General features: G+C 39.6%; 1 protein-coding gene across 2 annotated transcripts; it reads left to right on the top strand.

The window, feature by feature from the left end:
* Positions 1-26,896, top strand: phldb3 (pleckstrin homology-like domain, family B, member 3). 2 transcript variants are annotated; one of them, XM_046046155.1, is made up of 15 exons: positions 1-526; positions 8,255-8,403; positions 8,648-8,758; positions 8,929-9,066; positions 9,457-9,585; positions 11,907-12,077; positions 15,339-15,449; positions 18,714-18,815; positions 19,197-19,284; positions 19,829-19,994; positions 20,798-20,879; positions 21,253-21,402; positions 22,162-22,369; positions 24,282-24,367; positions 26,079-26,896. In XM_046046155.1, the coding sequence occupies exons 2-15, from the start codon at positions 8,257-8,259 to the stop codon at positions 26,211-26,213; spliced, it is 1,824 nt and encodes a 607-aa protein (XP_045902111.1). In that variant the 5' UTR covers positions 1-526; positions 8,255-8,256; the 3' UTR covers positions 26,214-26,896. The 2 variants fall into 2 exon arrangements, with proteins under 2 accessions (XP_045902111.1, XP_045902110.1); XM_046046154.1 differs by having other exon boundaries at positions 6-526; positions 22,159-22,369.

Genomic DNA, 26,896 nt, shown 5'->3' with positions numbered 1-26,896 from the left:
ACAATGAGAAAGCCCCGTCAGTTCCCAGAATAGAAAATAGCAGGGCTTGAACGGGACTCTGGCTGCGGTCTGAACAGCACAGAAACCGACAGCGAAGTTAGTTCGGAGCAAGAGGATATGAGCTTTTCGTTTATACCTCCAACACAAAACACACTTTGTTTATGAGTCGGCACCCGCCTCTGTCGTCGCCCTCCTCCGCGTGCTTTCACTTCAGTCTCACCTGTTGACGCCGACAGCAGCTCACACTGAGCTGTCATGTTTCCTGGGAGGGATTGAATCAAACCAGGTGAAGATTTAAAAAAAAAAAAATACTGTAGAAAAAGAGAGATAACGAGGCGGTCTGCCTCACAACAGGTCGAGGAAACTTCACGCGAGCCTGACTTGTGTGGCTGAAGTAAAAGCGCTTTTAAAAGTTCGCTGAAGTTTCGATACAGTTTTTTTTCCCGTTTGTTTCCCCTCTTTGCCACTATGTAATAAATTGGAGGACCCACAGCGGTTGTCACTTAGGTTGGAGCACGTTTTCCAGGTAAGAATTTCGTTTGCTTTACTTCGCCTTTCTTGTTATTTTGTACGAAGTCAACAGAAAATCTTTCACCTCCAAATAGGCTAACTTAACCTACACAACGCTTGTGCAGTTCCTGTTCTAAATATCAGGCAAGAAAAACTCCCACGTGGAAGTATGCGAAACGATATCTCTGACATTAAGGTGGGAAATTAAGAGTCCCTCTGTTAGAGTAGGCTACATCACATCTAGCCTGCTTTTTAGTACCTCTGCTTCAATAACAAAAGAGAAATTAGCCTAATAAATCTTCCTGCCGTTGAATGTGTTTACTAAGCAAAACTACCTTCTTGCTTGAAACCAAGTGAATTCTTTGGCTGTGGTTGTAAAATAGACCTGGTTCATTGATTCGTAATGATTCCTCTTGTCCTTTGGCCTAAATACAGAACTGAATAAAGATTATTCATTTCTTATCTGTGATTATACTCACGTAACTTTCACTGAACTAAACTACTGTTTCTCTGTTGAACCTTGTCCCATGACAATATTATCAGTTTATATAAATCCCCCTTTTGTTTACAATGACCCTGGGACATCTTGCCCTTTATCCCTCCTTTAACAAGTACATAGTAAACAGGGTGGGTGGGATTGTATGGTTGAGGATTGGTGGATGGTGGTGGATAGAGAGAGAAGAGATCACAAACACAAACACACACACACACACACACACACACACACACACCTTGTTTTGACCTGCTTTGAACAAATCTATGTCTGAGCCCTGCATCCTAGGCTGTCATTAATGAATCACTCTTTTCTTGCATCACACTTCCCAGAGATTTACTCAGGCCAAAGGAATCCCTGTCAGTGCAGGTGAACCTGTACTGATGCCAGGAGTTACACAGAATAGCAAGATGGGAAATGATAAGAGATGTATTCATAATGTGCCTTTAATTTCTTTATTAGATTCCCAGAGCCCATGGATAAGCCTTCAAAGTGTTTTTTTATTTTTTTTTTAGTCCCGCCAATAGCCCAACACAATTTACAAATAGCCTATATGAAACAGAGGAGAGCAAATCCGTCAATTGTAGAAGATAAAACCAACACGTTTGGTATTTTCCGCTTTACATCGTAGGAGTTACTTTGTGACAAACCATTGACATTTTCTGTTTATTTTATTTTTATTTACTTAGCTGGTTTCCTACATTTCCTGGAGTGATGACCTAAACTTGTTGCATATATATGTTATGCTTTAATGATAATAATAATGTTGACCGCTGAAGTGGGACAAAATGCACTGTGGCAGCATTGCATTCTGGGCAGTTGAGACCCCTCATAGGACTGGAAATCAAATCTCAATGCTTTTTTGGTGTTTTTGTTGGGTTTTTTTCGACAGAAATTTGATTTGTCCATAGCCTAGAGTATCGAAAATTGGATTGAAAGCTGCCATCAGATGTCTGGTCTTAATCTTAATCTTGTATCCTGATTTTGAAAAATTTAAACTACTTTAAATTATATCCAAGCAAAGTTCTTGTACTGCTGCTAGTGTTCAGACAGCTTTCAACATTTAGGAAAGTCGGTTTCTTCTGTTGAATTATAAAAAGAGTTGTATTTCCTAAAACCTGGTATTGAAAAAAGTATTGTTTTGGTATTGGTAACGAAACTCTAACGTTTTCAGACAATCCACAGGCCTTGCTCTAGTGGTGCTGGAACCGGTATATCTGCTTCCTCTACATTAGATCCTAGATAGTCTACTCTGCTATTAGATTCTGTGGGACTGATGCCAGAATCTGACATGTACAGCTGATGATTGAAATTGCTGAGAAATCTTCCATGCATAAAGCTGCTATTGTAGTCACTGCACAGCATTTCAAACTGACAACAGCTCGTCAGCCAATTTTCCACAGGAATGTAGAAAAATACAGCAGAATGAGCCCAGAAATGCAATGTCCAAAACTACAAGTCTTTTAAGTGCTGAAGTGTTTTAGGTTGTTTGGATTCCTTTAATTTCCTTAATTTTCAGTAAGTGAATTTCTTTATTCAAAGTGCATAGGAGTCTGTCAGTATTTTCTTACAACTATATGCATCAGTGTTTTGTGTCATATGTGTTGCCACCTAGGTGTCAGGCAAGACCTGTCACTTATTCTCACAGTCCACCAATGACAGCTGGGTGACCGCCAAAACACCCTACTCTCACCTGTTTTTTTTGCTCACAAACTTATACTGTGATGACAGCTTCCTGGTTCCCCCGGCGCTGAGCCAGCAGGAGCCACATGCAGCAGGTACAGAGGTCACTGCTGGTTAATCCACAGCATTGAATCTATCCCACAGCATGGTCTTTGCCTGAATGTAAGGATACGTCCATAAAATGTCAGTTTTTATCTGTTTTAATAAGCAGAAACCAGTTAGTGTGCTGTAACACAAGACAAAGCCCATTTCCAGTTTTCCAACCAAACCTCATCTGCTAAAATGAGAGCAAGACTTTGTGTTTTTTCTTCAGTTAAAGCCAAAGGTGTTGCAGGGCCAGAGCAAGGAAGTGGCAAAAAAAGGGACTCTAGTGTCTCCATTTTTGACAATAGAAATAGGAAAAATGCTTACACGTCTGGAAAAATTGTGTGCATAAAGATGCTAATGTGATGATGTCAGGCCTGCTATTGAAAAGAGCGTTTTCAAAGACTAGAGAGTTGGTCTGTTTGATTGAAGCCACAGCCTGTAAATGTGGCCAATAAAAAGAATATGTGACTTGTCCTACTAGTTCACAGGGCTTAATGGCTGGTTTTGGTCTCATGCCTTCTGCAGATGAGACGACACCATTTACTGAAGCATTTTGTTATTGTAGATGCCCCCCTGCACTGTGCCATGCCACTGTGTTTAAGGCAATGCAGCACTTGCACAGTACAATGCAGTTCAAGGTCACAGTATATTGTAGTGAGCATGACTAGCATGATTTCACAAATTACTTCATTTTATTTTTCAGTCTTTTCAAGGGCTGCGACCAGGAGAGGATTTTTATTTTGGTCAGTGGAAGATATGTTAAACTGCATTACTTACTACAAAGTCTTGCACTCTAGAAAATCTTATAAACAGGTATCTCAGATCATAAATTCTGACTGATCACTTTATCTGCAAAGTTTCTGTCCTCAGACCTTCATCAGGTAAATCCATATATACTGTGTGTATGTAGTTGAAATGTAAATTATTAAGTACAAGTGATTGACAGTTGCTTCAGCCAACAGAGCTAACACACATCACCTGTCTAATGTTTACATTGCAGTGTAACCCAGAGATTACTCCCTGTCTCTTCACCTTCTTTTCAAATGTTCCTTTTTTTTTGACTTTCTCCAGTCATTCATTGAGAGATGAAAAAGTTGTAATAGACCTTTTATATATATTTTACAGTTCAGTGTGTGAAATATTATACTCATTGTAATTGAATTGAGTGAACTGAGAGTGCCTTGACCTCCAAGTCCGGCCTCTGTGGATTAATTATACACTGTGCATTCGCTCTGCCCTGCTCGTTACAGGGCAGTTTTGAGTCACATGCTCCATGTGTGACATGTTTTCCCTATAGTGCCCTGACATTGAACGCATAGTACCTGGTTGTAATCAGCATTCACACCCACACAGAGCATGCCACCGTCAGAGCTCTTTTGTCCTGTGTGTTGCTGGTGGAATATAGCTGTTGTTATTGTAGACTTTATGGTTTTGTGTACACAATGCTCAGCCCAACCTTTCCGTTTAGCCATGAACGAGGGGTCCTGACAGGGAAGAGGTCATTTCAGAGTGCTACAGTATGTTATTTTCATTGTTTGGGAGTTATAGTATGCTGTTTTTCAGATTCAGGAACAGGTTAGTCAAACTTTAAAAATGCTCAGACCCAGTGCCAGTGTGGCAAATACCTACTGACAACATACTAACATGTTGCAAAGACAGTTGTACAGAGGGACACTACTAAAAACTCGTCACAATGAATCCTAAAAACTGTTGTGAAACCAGTTGAATAATGTCTTCTGACAACATCATCATCAGGGTTTTCTCAGTTTGAGCTTGAAACTTAATATGGAACTCCACCAATTTTACACATCAAATTCTTTTTAAGGGACTTAGGGACTACAAATGCATATGTGGAAAAAAGCATTTTGTGGCTCCAGAGGGAGCTGCGTGAAGTCTTATCTGAATTGCCTCATGTGATAACTTGATTTAGCGTCTATTGGGGCTGAAGACTAGTTTAAAAATAAGAAAAGGGGGTCCAAGGGTCCTTGGGGGGGGGGTTCCAGGGGATCCACAACTAAAAGGGGATTCATTTATTTTCACTATAATTCCATCCATAATTAACACAGTGGCATAATTTATCACTATTTGGTCATAGGTTTCATACATTTTCTATAATAAAAAATAGAAATCTAATCTATCATAACAATTCTTTAACTATGTAAATATTGTACATATCCACACTCCTTATATTATTTTATTTTATATTTTTACTCTGATATTTATATACTTTCTATATACAACTATCTTTATTATATTCCTTTGCCCTTGTGCAATGTGTGCAACTGTAACACAGAATTCCCCTTCGGGGATCAATAAAGTATTTCTGATTCTGATAAAAGCCAAAATCTTATCAGATTGGGTCTATGGTCAGTTTAGGGATCCTTGGCATAAAAATGCAAATGGTGAGACAATATGACACGAGTAGCATTCTGTTGCGTTGTTGAACATCCTGCTCTGACTGTGTGCGTGTGTGTTTCTGTTATGGTGAATCAGCTGTTTCTGATTATTGCTGATCAGTGGCTAATAATTAGCATTGCAGGCTGATACATAGTCCTGAAATCTTCTAGGATCGGTTTGAGAGTTGAGGGCTGTCTGCTTATCTGTGATTATACTCACGTAACTTTCACTGAACTAAACTACTGTTTCTCTGTTGAACCTTGTCCCATGACAATATTATCAGTTTATATAAATCCCCCTTTTGTTTACAATGACCCTGGGACATCTTGCCTTTTATCCCTCCTTTAACAAAGTAAACAGAGTGGGTGGGATTGTATGGTTGAGGATTGGTGGATGGTGGTGGATAGAGAGAAGAGATCCCCCCCCCCACACACACACACACACACACACACTATGCACACTTGATGTTGAACTGTGTCTCTGTTCGCTCCCTCTCTTCTATCTTTTTCTCGCTCCCCTCCCAGCAATCAAGTCCAATTATTTTGGGCACAAAACTGTGTTTTGTTCTTTGATCTGGCTCTCAGGCTGAACTTTTTCCATTTGTATTATCTTTTTTTTTTGCACGTCCTTATTTTTTATCTATAGTTGGTGCTCCTCTTACTCTCTGCTACTGTCTCACTCTCTTGTTTTGTCAGTGTATTGTGTTTGTTTAGCCTTTTGTTTGTTGTATTTGACAAGCCACTGTGTTAACATGAAAGCATGGACTTTACTCCTGAATGTCTGTCTCTCTCCCTCTGCTGTGTTGATACTGTATCAGTGGACTTTAGCTAGGTTTAGCAAGGCCAGACAGCAAATGCTTGCACTGATATTTGTTTGGACAATAATGTAACGCAGTGTTAAGCTCTCTCTGCCTTGTTTTCACTACAATTTGACTGCTATTATTGGACATCAGAAGGTTGGAGACCAAAGTGATTAGAAGTAGAACAAATGATCAATACTGTAGTAATGTTCCCCTGAGATACTGGAGATGGGGTGCATATGTTTTTTACTCTAGGCACTTGACCTCTGAACTTTACTGCTTTGTGCCAGTTCAACATTTTACACATGAACATGTTGCTGTGTGTAAATGTTGTTGCAGACCATTTTATCTCAGTCTTGTATAACTTTCAGTGAAACTTTAGCTAACTTTTGCTTTTTGTGCTGCTTTTGCCAATGTAGGGTTGTGTTTTCTTCTATAGCAACACTGGTTTATTATTGATGACTGTCTTAGAATAATTTATCTTATGATGCCATTTTCACCATATAATTTGACTTTGAACTTGAGAATCTGCTTCATAAGCATTTTAGAAGCATTTTCAGAGCTGTTAAATGACCCGATTTACTGTAAACTGCAGTGGTCAGTGTCTTCTTGTCACAGAAAATGGGTCTGTGTGGACATAAAATAAATTATTCAGTTTAAACTGTACTTCTCCTTATGTAAATCTGGGTGTTGTTTTTTTTTCAGTGAAACCACGTGGAAAATTGCTGGAGTCATGGACAATTAAGTTTTTTTTCCCCCCTTTCATGTCACATTAGTGACATTTATCCTTCAGTGTCAGTCCTGAAAGGGAAAGTGCAATTTCAATATGAGTGTTTTCCTGAACACTTCGTCTTGCTTAACTTTCACCAGTCATAAACCAGATATAACCATGACATCCTTATGTCATCCTCATCAGGATCAGGTCAGGGCAGATCAGATAAGTAATAGTTAAGAAATAAACGTAACCTCTTGTTCATTCTTACAGTCTCACCACACAGACCATTATATCCTTATTGTATGAAGGCAGCTATCTTACAAACAATCATCTAGTGCTCACTTTATAGGCGCAGATTGTACTTTTTTCCTCATATTGATGATCAACCAGTAAACATGATTTTCACTTGTAATTACAGTCTGGTGGAGTTGTTACACCTATAAAAATCTGATGCAAAATATTTAGATTTTTACTTTTTGAACATTGCTGTATTCTATGTCCATGGAAACTTCCTGTAAATGTGCACATTTGGTGCATCACTAGAAACAAGACACTGGCCTTTGACATTTTTCACTCACTTTTTGCCATTTTTTCTTGTCCATGCCTCCCCCTCTCTACTCCTCTCCCCACTCTCTCGATGTCAGTGTGCCAGTCTTGTTTGGAAGCCCTCACTCATATCTCGGCTGTATATTTATCTCTGTTCTTCCACTCTGCCTGCATTCCACGCAGCCTAATAAGGTCTGGATACAAGGAGAGAGGGACTGCACAGAGGGTGAAGGAAGGCAGTGGGAAAAGGGCGGACAATAGGAAATAAAAGTATTTTCCCACCAATTGGTTTTGGACCGTGCAAACTTGCGTGTTTCTGCTAGCATGCATGTTTTTGTTAAAGAGAGACCACACAGTGGCGGACTGAAGGGCAAAACAGAATAAAGAGACCAGGATAATATAGGCCTTTAGGTTGACATGTTCCCAAATGTTGGGAAGCACTTTGATGTACAACAGTGTAAACACTATATAATGATTTATGCTCAGGTAAATGCACTTGAATGTGACAGGCAGACAAAAAAGGACAACATAAGAGTACTTTAAAGTCTATTCTGATGTGGTCCAACATTTTTGTGGGCTATTTCTCCTTGTAGTCTTTCACTGATTGTTCTAGTTCCATTCATATACTGTCTCGCTGCTGATGCACATCAAAAGCCTCCAATGAAAAAGACACTTGTTTATCACACTTGTGTCCACACACAGTGGAGTCCTCCACCAGGAAAGAGACCCTGAAACACAACCACAAACCATCGGCCACATCCTGACTTTTCCCCTCTTTTGCTATTGCTTCCTTTTCACTGCTGAGTGTTTTCTCCATCACAGACTGGTTTCTGGAAGCCGGGGGGATTTCTGTGTGTTAAAGTGCTTATGCAGTACTACTGTGATATCCCCTTTGTGAACTGTCACCTGATCCCTGATACGCCTTCAACTGAGCAGCAGATTAGATTACCACAATGTTCAGCAAAGTCAGCCAGACCCCCCTTCTGTGTAGCGCTCATTAACTGCCTCCCCTGTCCCTTTTTAGAAATGCCCCAACATAACATGGAGAGCACCAGGAGCCAGTGGCAGCAGGGGCTGCGGTCTCCATGGATCACCAGAGTGGCTACAAGTCAAAGCCCCGCCTCCTCGGGGGCAGACTCGGATACAGAGAGTAGCAGCACAGAGAGTGAGAAGGTAAGTGAGTGAAATGAAGCTGTTGATGGTTGTGATGCAGTGATATGCTTCTGTCATGTCAAATGATTTGGTGGTGGCACATGAAATTATCCTGGACTTCCTAGCTCCTGCATGTAAGAAGAAAGAAGCATTTTGCTCCTTGCACTTTTAACCAATGAATCATCCCACATTTCTACACTAAACAGTTTATTGTTTTAAAACTGGTAAGTGGTTACTTTGTCTACTTTTTTTCCTTTTCTACAAGTCCTGCATTAGAAAGCTGGAGGCTGGCTCAATGAGGATCCTGTCGTCGCCCTCGATGCTCCAACAGAGAATCACAGAGATCGACCAACAGAAGGAGGAACTAAAGATTGAGGTGAGCATGTTAGACGATTGTGGCCCAAACACAGACCGGCGTCTCTGCTGAGGTCTGCACATTTAAATCTCCAAGGCATCATCACAGTCACGGTAAAGGAATGCATATCTGTGACTTGCTCAACCTCTGGTCAATATGATTCAACTTAGCGGCATCTCCTGTCCTTTCAGCTGCAGCTGGAGATCGCCCTGCTGCAGGGCGAGCTGGAGACTGAGAAGAAGCAGCTGCACAGACACACACAGAAGCTGCAGGCTCTACAGCAGGAGGCCAGACAGTTGGAGAAGCCCAGACAGAGCGACCGACAAAAGGTATCATGTAAAGAAAGTTACTGTCAAACTATTGTTTTTCAGTTGTGATTTATGACTAACTGAATTTCTTCTTTCTCTGAGACAATGTTTGACTAATAGTGTTGATGTAACATTTAAATGGCTTGACATGAGTATCACAATCACAACAGAAAAAATCGGCTTAAGGAATTTCACATGTAGAAGTGTGTGGGCTCTGTAACATCATGTCAGCGATAATTGAAAAATAGCTTGTCTGCGACCTTTCAGGACAAACTCCTGTAAACATGGTTGTAAAAGTGACTTGTTGTGTTATATTTTTTATCTTTTGAATTGGTTTTGTTATGCTTTTAAAAGTTAGGTTATGACTGTATTCTAGATTCACTTCCTTCTTGCCTTGCCATGTAACCGCAGGAGCGAGAGAGTCTGGAGGAGGAAAGGCGCAGGCTGGAGGAACTGAAGAGGAGGTGTCAGGAAAAGGAGAAACTGATTCCCAGTCAGCCAGAGAGCCAGAGAGAACAGTTGATACTGCAACTGCAGCAGGTGAGTCCCTGAGATGCACACAGCCTCTTCAGAACAAAAAGAAATGTAAAAAGAGATATTTGAGATAAACTGATGTCTTCAACATATTCATATGTTTCAAAATGTTCAGCTCTTTATTTTCTGTCTGTCAAAACATCCACAAAACTAGGTCTGAATAAGCACGCTAGTCGTTTTACATGACAATTAATGGCGGAAATCTTACTAGATTGGACACGGTGACATTTCTGTCTCACTTGCAATGCGACACAAGTCTGAACTGAATGCTGTCAGATTAACTTAAAGGCTGCAGCAGCATGAGGGGAAACATGCACAGAAAGAGAGAAAGAAAGAAATGCACGTCTTGTTCTGCCTTTTTAAGATCAATGAAATAAATCTTATCCCTTATGCAAAGAAAATAAAATCAGTTGAATCACCTATGAAACACTGCGAAAGAAGAATCTCCTCAACAACTATTTGGACCAGGGTTTAAATAAAACCCTTCGTACAACAACTGCCGAATGTTTTTCAACTATGTAGCTGTGTCCATATATTTGCAGTTTCCATTAACATAGAAGACACTTGTGTCTGAGTGAACAAGCCATTAGTTTAGCAGATGGATGAAGCCAGCAACATTATGTATTCCATGTCTGACATATCCTCATTCCCTGTACAACAGTGGAAACTCTTTATTGAAAATATATTAAAAACAAACAATTATATTATTTTTCCTAATACCCATCTTATTTAAAATTGTAATGTCTTTTATGATGACCCTGATATTACATAGTTTTGACTTCTTCAGACTTTTTCCTTTCTGAATTCAACTTGGATGTAGGTGCAGTCTGCTTCTGCAACACAACAGTCATATCAGTGCAGCTGAAGTCTGACTGATCAGCTTTGTGGTAATGAAACAAGCAAGGGGGTGTTATCTAAATGCAAAATCTATTAGATTAGAAGTGATTCCAGTCCAGTTATCTGTCAAAACCAGCACAAAAAAGGCAGTTTTAGGAGTTTGGGCTTTATTTATTTAAAACACAACCAGCTGTCCACAGCTTTCACTGCAGTGGTGAACATTTCAAATAATGCTCACAAATGTATTGACTTCTGCAACTTTAAATATCAGTTTAGATCACTGCGCTTGTGGAGTATCTAATCTTGCTCAACTTGTTTGTTAAGGAACATACTGAAAATCAAATAAATTATATTAGGTTACGTTGGCAGTTATCCAAAGAAAATTAAAACTGCAACTGATACTGATGTTTTGGCTCATGACCGTGTGTCCGAGACACAGGGTGTGTTGGCATCTGTGCTGGCTCCTAGACATGATGTTGGTTTTGTTTTGGTTCCACAAAGTGTGATTGTTCAGTACCTGCTCAACCTGATATGTCATTGTCACACAATGTACAAAAGCACACACACACACACACACACACACACACACACACACACACACACACACACACACACACACACACACACACACACACACAGCAAGGTTGTGTATTGTTCCCTGTGAATGTGAAAAAACAAGTGTTTAATGACTGGTTTGGTGCAGTCCTGCAGCAGGTTGTTACTTTATCTTTTGATATCTCAGATTTATTTGGAAAGTTTTTTTTAGAAACTGGTTTGACACAAATTGTGCCACAGAGAAAACCGCACACATGCACACAAACAGAGGACTTAAGTATTGCACAAGAACAAGAGTGCAAGAGCCGAGGTATTTGGAGACAGTAAGGCTGTACAAGGTTTTACTTTCATCTGCTAGTTAATATACTGTGTCTTGACTCTTTTTGAAAATGTTATTCAGGTTAATTTTGGCATTGAAACATTAAAACCAGTGTTTGTACTGAAAAAGTACCAAGAAAAATTCAGGGATAAAAGTCAAATTTGATGTCTTTGTACTGGAGCCTTTAATTGGGCACTGAGATAGCTACTACTTGATGCAACATCTGCATGCTGTTACAGGCAAAGTCATCTGGCATGAAAATAAGAAAATCTGGATGTTTTCTTTAATCTAGAATCTGTGAACATAATATCATTTTGTGGAAGGACTTGTGTTGAATACTTATTCAGCAGCTGTAGTAGCTAACAACACAATACCACTGTATATCCAAAATGCCTTACACATACTTTAATTCACTGTATGTACTACATACTGTATGTCATGTAATTTCTTAATCAGGTAATGCTGAAAATAAAAACAAAGATCATACACAACTGCAAATGAAGTGGTATTTTTTTTTATTTGTTATCTAGCATTTTTTTTAAATGAACCTACAGTATCAAATGAAAACAAGGGATGTTAACTGGTTACATTATTAATTGCTCTGTCTTCAATGCAGGAGAAAGACGCGATGGAAGCAGCAGTTCGGGCCTTTGAGGACTGGGAGTTTCGTGTTCTGGAGCAAGAGAGCGGCATTGATGAGGAGGACGAGAGCGAGAAGGAGGGGGCGAGTAAAGGGGAGATGGAGAAGGAAATCTCATGTCAACAGCATGTTGTCAACACTGCACAGGTAAACAACGTGGCTTAGAATGAAGTTGTCTGAGAATTTCCCCACTGCTCCTGCAAAGATATTTATCTACATCAATGTGTTTTGACAAAAGTCCAACTTACGTGAATGAACTGTCAATGCCAGAGACATGTGGTGGCTAAAGCACAGTCAAAATCATCATTATTATTATTATTATTATTATTATTATTATTATTATTGGCCCTGAAGGACTCTACCACATTAGAAGGCTTATTTGGAATTGAAGTACCCACATGCACATGTACACACTCTCCTTGCCCAGTCTCACAGTCAATGGTCCATACATGCTAGTGCAGGTTAAGACTTGCCCCACCCACCCACACCCCCTACACACACACTCACGCTCACACACACACACACGCGTGAGTATGAACTCTTTGCCTTACTCTCACCAGCATCACCCTGACACTGTCACATGACCCTGTACAGTAAGCTTAAATTACATCAGAGGCCAACATGAGAGAAAAATCAACAGAGCGAAACCGAGGGAAAGCAGAAACAGTGGAGAAAATAGAAAGATAAAACACATGAGTGGATTTAGAAAATTTTGGGGCAAGGCTACGTTGTCATGGCTAAAATGATAATTATTCATGTTACTCATTAATGTTTGGGTGCAGAGTGCAATAGCTGTATTGAACTTGACCATTTAGCTATACTGAATTTGAGCGTTCTGCAGTGGAAAATGTGTGCAAATGAAACTCAAATGGCAATAACAACAATAACATTGACATATCGTGCAGCCAACAAAAAGGATTTATCCAAGGCTTCACCTTAATCTTGTTTAGTTTTGAATAGAGCGGGTTTGATTGGGCACACCCGTGCAGGCAGTTTAAATGCAGAGAATATATGGCACCCACTCAGTCTGATTTATTGTAGGAGCCAAGATAATAATCATTTTATAACAACGAATTCCTCAGCTTTGTGATGAACACATTTGGAGACCGTAAAACTCTTCAGATTAGGATTCACACAATAATTTGAAGAGGCCTTGAACATGTTCGCACTTGCGTGATAAATCCACAAATCCGCGCCTATGTCTCAACTGCTATTGAGACATAGGCGCCCTAATGTGTGTACTGTCTTTAGATAGTGAGTAGCCCAGAACATATTTTTTCAATATCTTATTCAGTAACTTCAGAAACAAGTGGATGTAATCACCAAACATGACATTGACGTGTATTTGACTCTCACTTCACATGCTTATCCTAACAGCGTCTCGCTGTCCGCTCATATTTACAAAGACACCACAATCAGATGCTCTAATTGTGAAATGTAGAGGAGGAGAGAAAGATTAAGTTGTTTGATGACTTCTTTTGCAGCATAAAAAGAGTCTATGGCCATGCTTGCCAAGATAATAATCATTTTATAACAATTAATTCCTCAGGTTTGTGATGGTCAGAGTCAAGAAATGGAATACATTTGGAGGCAGTAAAACTCTTCAGATTAGGGTTCAAACAATATAAAAAGAGGCTGTACTTAAACACAGTGGTAACATCTATCCAACATGCTCACAATGACAATGCTGGTGATGTTTAGCAGGTATATTGTTAAAAGTGCCATCTCAGAGTATTTGCAAACTAACATGTGCTAATTAGCACTGTATCTAAAGCTGCTGAGGCTGATGAAGAAGGAGGAATGTCATTAGTAATGCAGGTATTTGGCCATAAACCAGTTTTTTTTTTTAAAGAAATTAATATCTTTTCAAAATATTATCGAAATCACAATATATATAAGTGCAATTCCCAAATTGCAGAAGCTGCAGTTTTTTGATGAAGGTAAAATGTGTGACAAAACAGTTTTATAATGAAGTGCTGCAGAGATGCTGCTGCCTACAAATCCTGTTCTCCAGATGTAGGAAAACATGTTTGTTTGTTACAGACCCCAACAAATGTCTCATTGTCATGACTGTAATAGTTTTTTTTTAGTGAAAATTAAACTTAAACTCAAAATAATCACCTCAAGGTAATGCTAGAATGAAAGTCAGGGCACCACCAAAGAAAGAGGGATTCATCCTCTGAGGACCATGAATGTCTGTACAAAATTTAATGGCAATAGAGAGATTTCAGTCTGGACCAACTGACTGACAGACTAACATTGCCATATAGAGCCATGTGGCGCTAGCATGGCTAAAAACAGTTGTTAATGAATGTTAACTGAAGCCTCCACTATTTCCACGTTTTTCTAATAGCAAGCGAGAACAACTGTAGTATCTTTTGACATGTGATCTTTGTTTACATTCTGACATAAGTTTCAAAAGGCTGTTTTTCTATTCACATATCGGATTCCACAAGAACATATCGTGAAAATAATATAGAATTGTTCCTCAATTAGCTGGGTTATGTAAGAGGAGGAGTGCGGAGTGAGAGAAGAAGAGAGGGTTTGTGTGAGAGGGATGGTAGTTGACTCAGCTGCAGTTTGGCCTCTGCAGATAACAGCTCCTCTGTCTGTCTGTCTCTTTGTCACATTTTCCTGAGGTACTGAGTTTATATGAGTGGGTCATTTCTAAAATCAAAATTTTTACTTTTACAAAGCAATAGAAAGCACCCTGACTAGAAACGTTGCTAATTGGCATGGGATGTGCACAGCCCAGGACCAGAGGGCTCAGCAGCAGGTGATTAAAACTGCTCAGAAGATCATTGGTACCCATCTCCCGAGCATCAGTGATATCGGTGAGGTGAGGTGCCTGCACAGAGCCCGAAGGATACTAAAAAGGCAGAACCCACCACAGCCAGAGCCTGTTCACCTTGCTGCCATCTGGAAGGGGATACAGGAGTGTCTGTTGTCACACCACCGGACTGCAGAGCAGCTTTTCCCCCCAGGCTCTTTTTATTTATGTTGACCTTTTTATTTTTATTTTGTATATTGATTAGCAGAAGGGAATTGCAAACAGATTTCTTTTACAACCCTGTTGTAAAACAACTATTAAATTACCTTGAATCCTTAAATTTGTTGAGTTACACTCTTAGCCCCGCTGAGTCCTGTGTGTCTCTTGTACCTCAACTTGCAAAGTGGTTGTTTGATTTGCATAGTGTCTCAGCCGAGGAGATCAAATTGGCTCGATGCTCCGCATTTGCTCACACAACCCACATGCCGTCACATCAGAGATATTTACACACAACATAATGAAAGGTTACATAAACTTGGGCCAGCCAGACGAATCAGATGCAGCACGTGGCCTTTCTTTTGAGGAGGAGAAACCATATGGGAGTCCACGCTAAAGGGAATAATGTTCTGAACTTTCAGGAGCGAGTCCAGCAGTTAGAGAGACAGCTGAAGGAGATGGAAAGGGAGAAGGAGAGGGAGCTGAACACCTTGAGGAAAGCGAAGAGAGAACTCGCCCACACAACTCAAATGGTAAGAGGGATTTACAATATTGTGGCTATTGTGGTCATTTTCTGATGGTTAATTTATTAAATATATAGCGCCTTTCTAGTTCTCTGACACTTTTTACACTACATTCACACACTGAGCCTAACTGCTCAGAACAGAAACTAACATTCAGAAACAGACATTCACACACTGATGGAACAGCTATCGGGGGCAATTTGCGGTTCAATATCTTGCTCATGGACACTTCGACATGCAGACTGGGATTGAACTGCCAATCTTCCGATTAACGGGCAACCCACTTTACCTCCTGAGCCACAGCTGTGACAACATAGTCTTGTCTATGTTGGAAATAGTACAGAAGGTGCCCCTATGTAGCAGGTAACTGCTTAAGGATGCCCCAGCACAAACGCTGACACGGAGAAATTGTTTCACACTTGCTGCTGCCAGCACGATTCTTGGAAGTCCTTCCGGCCCGACCCGCTCCTGCTGGTCGCTCTGATCCAGCTGACGAGGCTCAACTCAAACTGACAAAATCTCCAAACGCGGCCATCTACGCTGTGTCTCTGTGTGTGTGTGTGTTGTGTAGGTTGGCAGCAGACAACTGAGGTACTATTTGCATTTAGAGGGAGAGCCACTGCAGCTGTGACAATTTGCTCTCTCTGGCTCTGCTCACCTGAGCCACCCCTCCCCACTGCAGCTGAATGCAAACCATGTCCACCTCCACACCCTATTTCCTACTTAGTGCTCTTTTTCTTTTTTCTTTCTGGCATTTTACATCTGGCATGCACATATTCTGCCCTCAAAAATGGCCACAATGCAACAAATGTAGTGTTGATACTTAGATAAAGTCAGTGTATAAATGTGCTGCTAAATGACACTATACCTGTCAGTGATTCTGAAGAAGAAGATTTACTTTATTAATCCTTCTTGTTAGAAATTCATCTTTACACTCTGACTAGGACTTTTTTACACACGTACCGGAGAAACCCATGATGTGGAGAGATGTCAGAGTGACAGGTGGCCATAGCACAGGGTGCCTTACTCAAGGGCACCTTAACAGTCCCCGGAGGTGAACTGCCACCTCTTTAGCTACAAGTTCACCTTATTGATTGGTCCATACTTTACTCAAACTTTCTGGACTGAGCTACCACACGCGATGCCACACACAACAAACAAAAACAAAATGTCAAAAATTATTGATGAAAAGTCAGTATTTGAGACTCAAACCTGAGTAAAAAAATGTATCCATTATATTGTGCCCTCAGAAACCTTAAGTGCATGGGCTAGAACTTGGTTTGCTGAATTAAATGTCGGTTTGATGCGCACTCTAAAGTAAACTAGAATCTGTTATGTAGGGAGTAGTGAATGAGTGAAATTTGGGACACAACTAAATATTTCTAAAGGTTTAAATAATCTCACAGGTTGAATTACAGGTGAAGTTTAAGGACCCAATTTTAGGGGTGCAGATTTATCAACGGAGATAAAAGAAAGTGAATATTAGACTTACATTCATCAAGTTGCCAGAAACAAATGAATGGTAATGTTGCTCTGTGTCTGCTGGATCTGCAAATAGGCAATTATTTGCGTTTACTGTGTGGCTCAGGTCCATCAGCCTACATGTCACCTGTTGTCCTCGGGCAAGAAACTGAACCCTATCTTGTTCCCGATGTCTGTGCTCTTGGTGTGTATGTGTAGTTTTCTGTTTCTGATGAGCAATTGACCAGTGTGAAGCACTTTGAGTGGTTAGAAGTCTAGAAAGTCGCTTTATACAGTAAGTACATGCCATTTATCATATGAACTTTATAAGGGGATATTGTTAATGTTGAGTTGACCGCTTTTTGCGCTGGCCCCAAGTGGACAATTGTTCTGTTATTTCATTTTGTAAAGTTGTCCAAATTATACACCATACTGTATAACACATGTTTCATAAAAATAGTGTACAATCAATGGCCACTACTCAACATATATTTACCATGATGCACTATATAGTCATCTACATCTAAATTCCCTGTGTGGTGAATAGTGATTGATTTCTGACTCAAAATTCTTGAAACATAATGTAACTTTGATTTTACATCTTTGGTTTTTCACTGGGCTTCAATTTCATCACAAACTTAGCTAAACTTTTCAAGACACCCCACACTGCCATGTATTATGATGAATATTTGCTGTTCCAAAGTATGTGATTTACTTAGTCATTAATTAAACTGCGCTGTGACTTTATCACACAGCCAGTGATTTGCCTTTGATCAGACCCGTTAAAATGATAAGAAGACAAAATCTTGATGAGAACAAGCAAATCAGACATGGGGAGAGAGAGAGTGAGTGAGAGACCTTAACTTGAGCTGGAGGGAGGGAAGGAGAGGATAGAGGGAGGAGTAAGCAATGTGAGGGAGGGTGCTGCGTTTGTGAATGTGTGTGTACATGTGTGAGAGGGAGAGAAGGAACGCTGGGGGAAGTTTCACATCCTTGAAGCAAACGGTAAGCTACAAAAATGCACTTAAATCGATTTGCATGCCTGTTGGGCATTAAGATTATGTTTGCCAGAAATGTGCTTTAATGTTTAGTTCATGAGCGCTTCTCAATGAACTGGAGGGATGGCAGAAGGGAGTGGCAGTACAGAGAGAGGGACAAGACAGTGTCAGACAATATGACCAAGTGTGTTTGGCTACAATGTGACTGGACGCAGGATGTGGTTTACTTCTGACAGAGAAGGGAGAGATAGTTATAAGACATGACTTGTATAGCAGGTAGTTTAGGAAAAATGAATCTGGTTGGATCTCATTTATTGTACCAATGAACATAGGAATCATTTGTAACAGATTTTACTCTTGGATATTTACTAAATGTAGAAGAAAACAAAACCCAATGATCAGTAATTGAAACCTTTTAAATCTTCACTGTCCACACATTCCCTGCGGGCATGTGCCAACGTAGAGTGAAAGAGGCAGATAAGGGTTAAACAGTGGACTGCATGTGGCGGCTGAATTGCTCATGTGTTTGTGAGTCAAGCAGGGAGGGAGGGTTAGAGGGAAAGATAGTGAGGCAATGATAATTTTTTAACTCATTACAATCCTTCTTGGAAGTGGAGTCTTCATTCTCAGCCACATGTGGTATGTCTAACGCAGCAGCTTTCATCATAGTCACTGTATTTTTCATCTTCCCTGCCGCTCTATTTCGTTTAAACTGTCATTACATTTATTGTTTAAACTGTATTCCTGCCTTGTAGCCAGTTTTCAATACAGATCTGTTACTTAATTTTAAATGATATTAAATCTCATCCTACAGGTTCTCAAAGAGAAGAAGCCGCTCACTGATTGGTTGAACATCACTGGCTCAGCCCCCTGCATGATGTCACTTTCTCCTCTGACAGTTCACAAGCCTCCTCAGGTAGGAGCTGCGTGTCACCATGGATACAGCGTGTGCTTGTAGGGCTCTCACTAACATTAATATTCATTAAAATGTCAGAAAATGTTAAAAACAAATGTCCATCACAATTTCCTAGAGTCCAAGGTGACCTTTTAAAATATCTTGTTTTGTCCGATCAGCAGTCTAAAACTCAAAGATACTCTGTTTAATGTCGTAAACTGACAAATATTCACATTTTAGAGACTGGAAGAGGTGAATTTTTGGTATTTTTGTTTTAAAAAAGACTTCCGATTACCAAAATAGTTTCTGACAATAGGCTAATTGTTTCAGCTCTAATTTTACAAGATTCAAGATGAAGCTTTTAACACAGCTCATACTCGCACTGTTTTCTTTTATTTATAGGAACCATGCAACGAATCTGTCAGTTTGCCCAAACGACGGAGCTCGCATCGCAACAACAAACTCAACGACAGACCGCTCTCAGTACAGGGTAAGCTATTACCAGCCCTCTTTTTCTATTTCCTATTGTGCTCTTGATTGCTTAAGCAGAGTGCACGGTGATATAGAACAATAAACACACTCTCTCTTTGCACTCATGTCCTGTTTGTCCCTGAGTGTTTGTTCAGTTCGCTCCCTTTTAGTCAAATTAAAGGTGTGTCAGTAGAAAGCGTAGGTTGTTATTACGTAGGTAGAAAGTAGGATTTACCTGAACAGACCGGATGAGCCAGAGAAGTGCATATACTGTATACCTAAGCCCTAAATCTTCTCAGAAGTATCTTTTTTTTCATTCACACCTCTATCTGTCATCAAATATCCATGTAGACTGATCTACAAGGTCATGTCAAGTCTTGTCAAGTGTTTGTCTGCCTTACTTTAACTTGATCTGTTCCTGAATGCTGCAACTGAAAATTCTTTATCTAATGTAATTCGTCTTGATACACAAATTCTCTCACGTCACATCGTATGTGAAGCTATTCGCGCTGATCGATGCATGTTGTTCTTGTGTGTCTTCCTCTATCTCCTTCCCCTCTCAGGGTTGGTGAGAACACTTCCAGACAGCCAGACCCCAGAGGCTTTCACTTCCCCACTCCCCTCCCACAGGCTCAGCAATGGGCACAGCAGTGGGCACAGACCTGGGACCAGTGACGGTGGCGGGCTCCTCACACCGTGCAACAGTACAACAAGCTCTCGCGCTGCCAGGTCAGTTAGTTCACTTCACTTGTTTGATGAACTGTGAAATTGCTTTTAGGGGGTTTCTTTACTTCCTTAGAATTAGCATGCGACAGTAGGGGCAGATCATTTTAGAGTTCACTTTCATTTTCTCTTCCACATAAGTTTGGAGTTTAAAAAAAAGAAATGTATGATCATGTGACTGGTCATGCTCCTCGGCTAATCAGGTGTCTTTTCAGCGTGGTTGACACATTCTCAGAACTGATCTTGGTAAGTACAATGTCATCATGGATAGGAATGATGGCTAAAACTACAAAATTATAAAATAACAAATTATACCTATTATATTATAACGCATCAAGACTCTACAAACCAAAAAAACCCAACGGTGTTTTTTGAATAATTTATCATCTATCCAGAGATAATGAATGCAGTATTAGCTCACACAGCTGTAGAAGATGAAGTAAAGTATAGATAAATATCAGTACAAACAATGTAACAAATAAAATAAGTGATCATATGTAGAGCTGTTGCACAGTACATGTCAAGATACAAAGATACATGTAATGTGCTATGAATGAGAATGTTAGTTTGTACATGCTCTACAGTTAACATTACAGTGTCATGTAGCAGTGTATACATAAAGTGAGTATTGCAAATCCATTTAATGTGCTAAAGGTCTAATTTTGGACAGATTCTTAGTGCATGTTGGTATCTCAGGAGCAGGACAGCTTTTTGCTTTTGGGGAACACCCTTTCACACATATCGGGGTTGTTTGTAGGCCCATTTGCAGTTACTCTGATTTATTGATGAAACTTTTCTTCCTCTCACAGCCCATCTCTGTTGGATCTTGTGGAGATCGAGAAAAAACTGAGGGAAGCCAAGGCAGAGAGAGAGAGGCTGCTCAGAGAGAGGGTGAGTCACCTGCCATGGGAAATGCTCGCTGACACCTCTAATATCCAGCGACACACTGCATTAGACATGGCTGTCTGATCCCTGACACCCACTCAGCTCACACATGATGGTCCAAGAAAACAGCCGGCAGATGTGTGGATTCTTGTAATGCATGTTTGCAGCATGGGCAAATTCCTGAAAAATGTGTTGCCATGTAATAGGGAGTTTGTGTGGAGCTTGAAACTAGAAAGGGGAACGCTCAGTGGTACATATTGATATCAGGCTTCTTTTTTTGGATGTGAATATCAAAAATACACCTGTGTTGTAAATGTGTCATCACACAGTTTTGGAATATTTTGGTTAATCATTTTCAGTGATACATGTGTGCACCCAGGAAGAGCGACAGCTGTTGTTGTTGGAGGAGAGAAGTGAGAGAGAGCCAGACTCGCCCAGAACAAAACCACTGGAGCCAGAGACTCCAAAAAAAACAGAGCCAGAACTAAAGGAGCAACCAAAGGCCAGTTCTCTCCCAAACTCCCCAGTGGTATGTATGGAATGACAACCATAAAGAAGTGTTAATGCCTACATAACCCACAATGCAACACGACTGCTTACAGTTCAATTAGAGGTCCTGATGTGTTACGTTAGTAGAGGCTTATGTAGCCTTGAGCTGCTAGCCTCAAGCAGAGATAAGGAGTGTGCTACAGAGATCTGTTAACTCCACCCCCCAGAATTTTTCCAATTTCAAATTTGTATACAAGGCTTTGTATGTATGGCTGTATACAATTTTTTTTGTACTCCCCAAGACCTGTAAACAGACTTTGATGGGTAAAGATGGTTAAGTTTACCTTCAAGATTTGTCTTTCAAATCTGCTGCTTTTTAGATGTAAATTTAAATGAAAAAAGCCTTGTGATTCAGTCATAATTGGGTTGCTTTTTGGGTATAATAATAAGTGGAGTAAATGAAAATACACTATGTCCACTTCAACAGTTCAGAAGAATTAAAATTTAGAAAAATTAGAATATAAAAAATAATGCCACTGTGTAAGTGAAGATTACATTAGCAATACTCAAAGTGAACATTAGTGACTTAGTGTTACAGTTGCAGGAGATGGATTAAAAATAATATTTAATGTATAATAACAATAAGGCAATTCAAAGTGCTTTACATATGATGTGACATGATGTAGCAGAGGCTGAGGTATCCTGATTTGTAGCCCCTAATAAAGGTTGAGATCGAAAACTACTGGATCCTATGTTTCTCTATTCAACCACATCTAAACTCCATTTGTCTCTCCAGCAGCGCAGCTTGCCCCTCTTCTTGTCTCCCAACTTTGACCTCCGGGCCCACTTGGAGTCTCTGGGTCACGGAGTGGCCGGCTGCACTGACCTGCGGCTGACACCTCGACGTTGTGCAGGCTTCCTTACCAAACGAGGGGGGAGGGTCAAGACCTGGAAGAAGAGATGGTTCCTGTTTGACATGGACCACAGACGTCTAGCCTACTATACAGGTTAGACTGGCTGGAGGAGTGGTGTGTGTGTGTGTGTGTGTGTGTGTGCACACACTGACTACGTGTTTGCATGAATGGAAGCCATGTACGTGTCACGCTAGTTCACTAAAACTTAGTCGGGCATGTTATAAAATATTACATCAATAACATTCCAGCCTCCATCCTCCACTTATTTTGCTGTATACTCTATTGCTCAAAACCATGTTTTATGCTATTTACTCCTATTTAAAAACAATTTTAAATAGCAGTTAAAACATGTTTATGTACAGGCAACTACTTTATACAGTCAAAACAAAGAGGACTTTATATAAATATAAATATTTTTTTAAATGAATGAAGTTCCTCAGTTGTAATAACAGGGTGTCCGCGGGGTCTTAAAAAGTCTTAATAAATCAATTTTGCGAAAATTAAGGCCATTAAAAAGTATTAAAAAGTCATAATCGCCATTTAACAAGGTATTAAATTTTGAAGATATTTTTTTCAATGTGAAAATCCTGTTTGTCCAAAAGTTTGTTTGCTGTAGGTGAACGTATTTATTTATAATGCGTAGCCAAAAATACTAGACAGGCAGTGAGCGACTGTGTGATTCGTTTCTGTAATGTTAGGTGCAGCGATCTACCGAGCGCCTATTTCACTCTTAAAATCTCCAAAAAATAGATCCATGCGAACCGGAAAAAGATTTACGAATACAACCGACCGTAATTTCCCACCCCGCCGGACCCGCAGTGTTAATCCTCCAAAACATAGTCGGAGTGGCGATCAGGAGTAACGGGATTAACCCGGTTGGCCGGTCGCTCTGTGGCCGCCTGAACAGCCCAGTTCCTGAAAAACAAGAGCGAGATGCGCCGCCGGCAGCGGAATCGGCAAGACGGAAGACAACAGGGAAAATTCAAGGAACGTGTGGGTTTGGCTAACGTTAGCCGGCTATTTAGCTAAATCAGTGCCTTTTATTAAAACACATTCAACTTTTCATAAAGCCGATGCTTTCGTCAGGGTCACTTTTTGTGAACAGATGAATCACAGCCAGGATAGAGCGTGCTGCAACAAACTTTATAAATGTTGAACTCATTGTTCTGCATAAACGGTTATGATTATTGACGAGTTAGTAGCCTGCCTGAAATCAAGGTTGGAGACGGTCATGTAGCCTAGAGCATTTTTCTGGCACAAAGTTAATGAATAAAAAACAACCCCAAACTGAAACAGCCGTAATTTGAATTAATATTACACTAGTGTAAGTTATATACTATTATATGAAATTATATTGAATATAGGAACATCATGAATATATTAATATCAAACTTAAAGTTTACTATTACATTAACAATATACTTTTAATTTAATGTTATAATATTAGGCTATACTAATACAGTCATTTAGACTAGTTCCTCCAGGTTGTGCCTGTGCTGCACCGCCTACACTACTTACGTTATTCATTACTCAGTTTATTCTCTTCATCTTTGTTCCCTCCTGGCCTATTTGAATTTTGTTGTATTGATCAAGTGGTCGATTAAAGTTATCACACATATTGCAGGCAAGCTCACATTATCTAGTTTAAACCAACTAAAACACAAAATTACACTGTTTCACATGATTTTGTTTTAGGTGGCGTTACAACCTGATGACATATAGGCAATAAATATGTTATAAATATACTTAAATTCCTTTTTAAAACCTCAAATATGTCCCTTTTAAAGGTGTGTGGCTGATTTTAATCGGTTAGCTCAAAGTGGCGCGGCAGTCTTAAGATATGTTGAAAAAGTCTTGAAAAGGTCTTAAAAAGGTATTGAATTTTACTTCAAGATTCCTGTGTATATACCCTTAATAACCTTGATGACTTGAATAGATCCTTCAGGTTCTTATAAGGATGTTTTTACTACATTGTTTTTCTAACTTGCTTCTCCCTTTGCTGCAGACTGTGATGAAAGGAAGCTAAAGGGAGTCATCTACTTCCAGGCCATTGAAGAAGTTTACTACGACCATTTACGAACAGCTACTTCTGTGAGTTGTCCTACAGTTCACCAACTGACTTACAAAAATCTTTCAGTCTGTGGAGAGGAATAATTTGATAAATGCACTTTAAACTGGACATCAGGCTAAGAGTCGTGGTGAAAAGGACCTATAGGCTTGTTTTAGGACTAACATGCTTGGCCATCATTAAACATAAAGATGTTAAAGATAATGTTATAATTTATTTTAGAGGTTGCCACTTTAATCTATTTCATGTTGTTTTTGTCTTCTTTGAAGTTAGAGCACTATTTCACCTGATCTAGAATCTCGACATCTCATGTGATTAGGGAATTTACTCCCCATGTCTGCCTTTATTGCAGTGTATTAACATGACTTAAAGTAATGTTTTATGCATTGCAGACAGGGCAGATTTGCATGGGAAAACACAGACAATCTCTGCAATTGCTGTATTAGATTTCAAAAGTAGGTGTCAGGTAACACTAATTCTGCTGACTAGAGCATTATTTGCTGCTGGCAAGTCTCAGATATTGTAAAACGTGTCACACGACATGGTTTACGGTTACATTACAATTACCATGGGAAACCCTGTCATATTTATATAATCTCAATTTGTATCATTTACATCAATCAACATGAGGAGTTTTATAACTTCAAGTAAAACTACAAAATAATTTGTCCTCAGTTGTGCAACATAAGTAAGTACAAGTAATTTTTACTTGAAGATTTCCATTGTATGCTCTACTTCTACTCTGCTGTATTTCACTGTGAAATATTGTACTTTGTATTCCACTGTATTTAGTAGACCGCTATAGTTACTAGTTACTTTTAAAATCAAGATTTTACATTAAAAAACATACAATAAGTTTAGGAAATACAATTAATTGTTAAAGATTAAACCAGCGTTTCACTATTGTGGCAATATTTCACAAAAAACAGCACAAATAATTATATGTAAGTGTAGCCCAGTGGTTCTCATGCTTTTTCTGTCATGCCCCCTTTCAGAAGCCCAAAACAGTTCATAACGTATTGAATTCTTATTAGTCTTTAACAATATTGGGTGATTGAAGTAAAAAAAAATTATTTAAGTTGGCACAATAGCATCAGCAAACTCTTTTTTAATTTTCCCGCATAAATCCTAACAGTATGCTCAGTAATTAAAACTAGCTTTACGTGGACTAGCTAACACAGAAAAATGTATGTATATTAATATATATCAGTCACAGGGGCCATTTCTCTTTTTACAATGCACCTTCACCTAAGTAAAGGATCTGAGTATTTCTACCACCACTGAACAACTGATTGTGCACAAAACATCAGAATCTTCCTTTTAGTGTTAGTCAGAGTTGTATTGAACATCTAAATATCAGTCTTCTCTAATGCAATCAACTGTTCATCTACAATCTCAGAAATATCTGCTATAGTTTGTTAATAAAAAAATGATTTGGGGTGTTTTATTTCTGTGAAAAAAAAAACTATTATTTCACACTAAAGCAACAACAGCCTGCTCTTCCGCTTCTCAGAAAGTCAAGACGCAACTGGGAGAGCAGCATTAGAAAAGTTTCAAATGAACTATTGTAATGAAAAATATAAAGTCTATTTTTGATAACTTTTGGGTTCAGTATAATGGTATAATACAAATCTCTACAGTGAGATAAGTAATTGCTGAACAAATCAATGCAAAAACCCGTCCGTCCCGTTCTCCTGATTTATGACATTATTACCGTCTGTCGCTTCCTTTCAGTCTCCACGGCCCAGTCTGACGTTCTGTGTGAAGACATACGACCGTCTTTTCTTTCTGGTGGCTACAAATGCAGTATCCATGCGGATTTGGATGGATGTCATCGTCACGGCAACAGATGAGCACAGCCGTTATTGACCTCTTGCATATATGACTGTAAAATCCTTGAGTGAAGGTGCTAATGCTGTTTTGGCTGAGATCCACCTCAGGGGCTGATTCTGTACCTGGACTCATGAATCTTTGGATAAAGCACGTGAGACGCAGAGGTGCAGCAGTTTGAGGTGCCGAGGAGATGTGCTCGAACACGGCGGAGAAAACTGGTACTAGAAGAGTGATGCTTCAGTGGTGACAAGAGGTTCACCACCACTGAATCAGCTGCAAACCACAAGCAGCTTTAGACACTGCGTGTTCTGTTACTGGGAGGTTCTTTGAGCCTGACCTCCCCCTGCTGGTCACAGTCGAGCATTACAGGACTGGGAAACACTAGACATCAAATCACACTACAACAAGGAGTGGACATGTTTTATACTGTGGAGTGGACCCAATAATAGTAGCACTTGTATGATATAATGCAATCCAATATAACGGCCCAGCAATAAACAAATGTTATTAGACTGATAGAGGTGTCTTGATCTGAGCTGTAACATTTTTTGTGCTGTATTTTGTGTTGGATTGCTTCATATTGTCAAGTGTTTGCACTAAGATGTCCATATCCTGTATCTTTGTTTTCATAAATTACATTTTCATGAATTAAGTTATTATTTGGACATTTATATGGGTTTGCTATGCAAAGAAATGAATAAATTGTTATACATAAAATG

The sequence above is a fragment of the Micropterus dolomieu genome, linkage group LG03 (genome assembly GCF_021292245.1).
Source record: "Micropterus dolomieu isolate WLL.071019.BEF.003 ecotype Adirondacks linkage group LG03, ASM2129224v1, whole genome shotgun sequence".
In the NCBI taxonomy this organism is placed as follows: domain Eukaryota; kingdom Metazoa; phylum Chordata; class Actinopteri; order Centrarchiformes; family Centrarchidae; genus Micropterus; species Micropterus dolomieu.
Note: the sequence above shows the minus strand (reverse complement) of the source record. Positions and strands in the feature narration are given on the sequence as shown.

Bases quoted from the DNA above. Each gene is read 5' to 3' on its own strand.
- phldb3 (XM_046046154.1), top strand. From the start codon at position 8,257: ATGCCCCAACATAACATGGAGAGCACCAGGAGCCAGTGGCAGCAGGGG. The intron at 18,816-19,196 runs GTAGGAGCTGCG...TTTTATTTATAG, and splicing joins CAGTTCACAAGCCTCCTCAG to GAACCATGCAACGAATCTGT. The intron at 19,995-20,797 runs GTCAGTTAGTTC...TTCCTCTCACAG, and splicing joins ACAAGCTCTCGCGCTGCCAG to CCCATCTCTGTTGGATCTTG.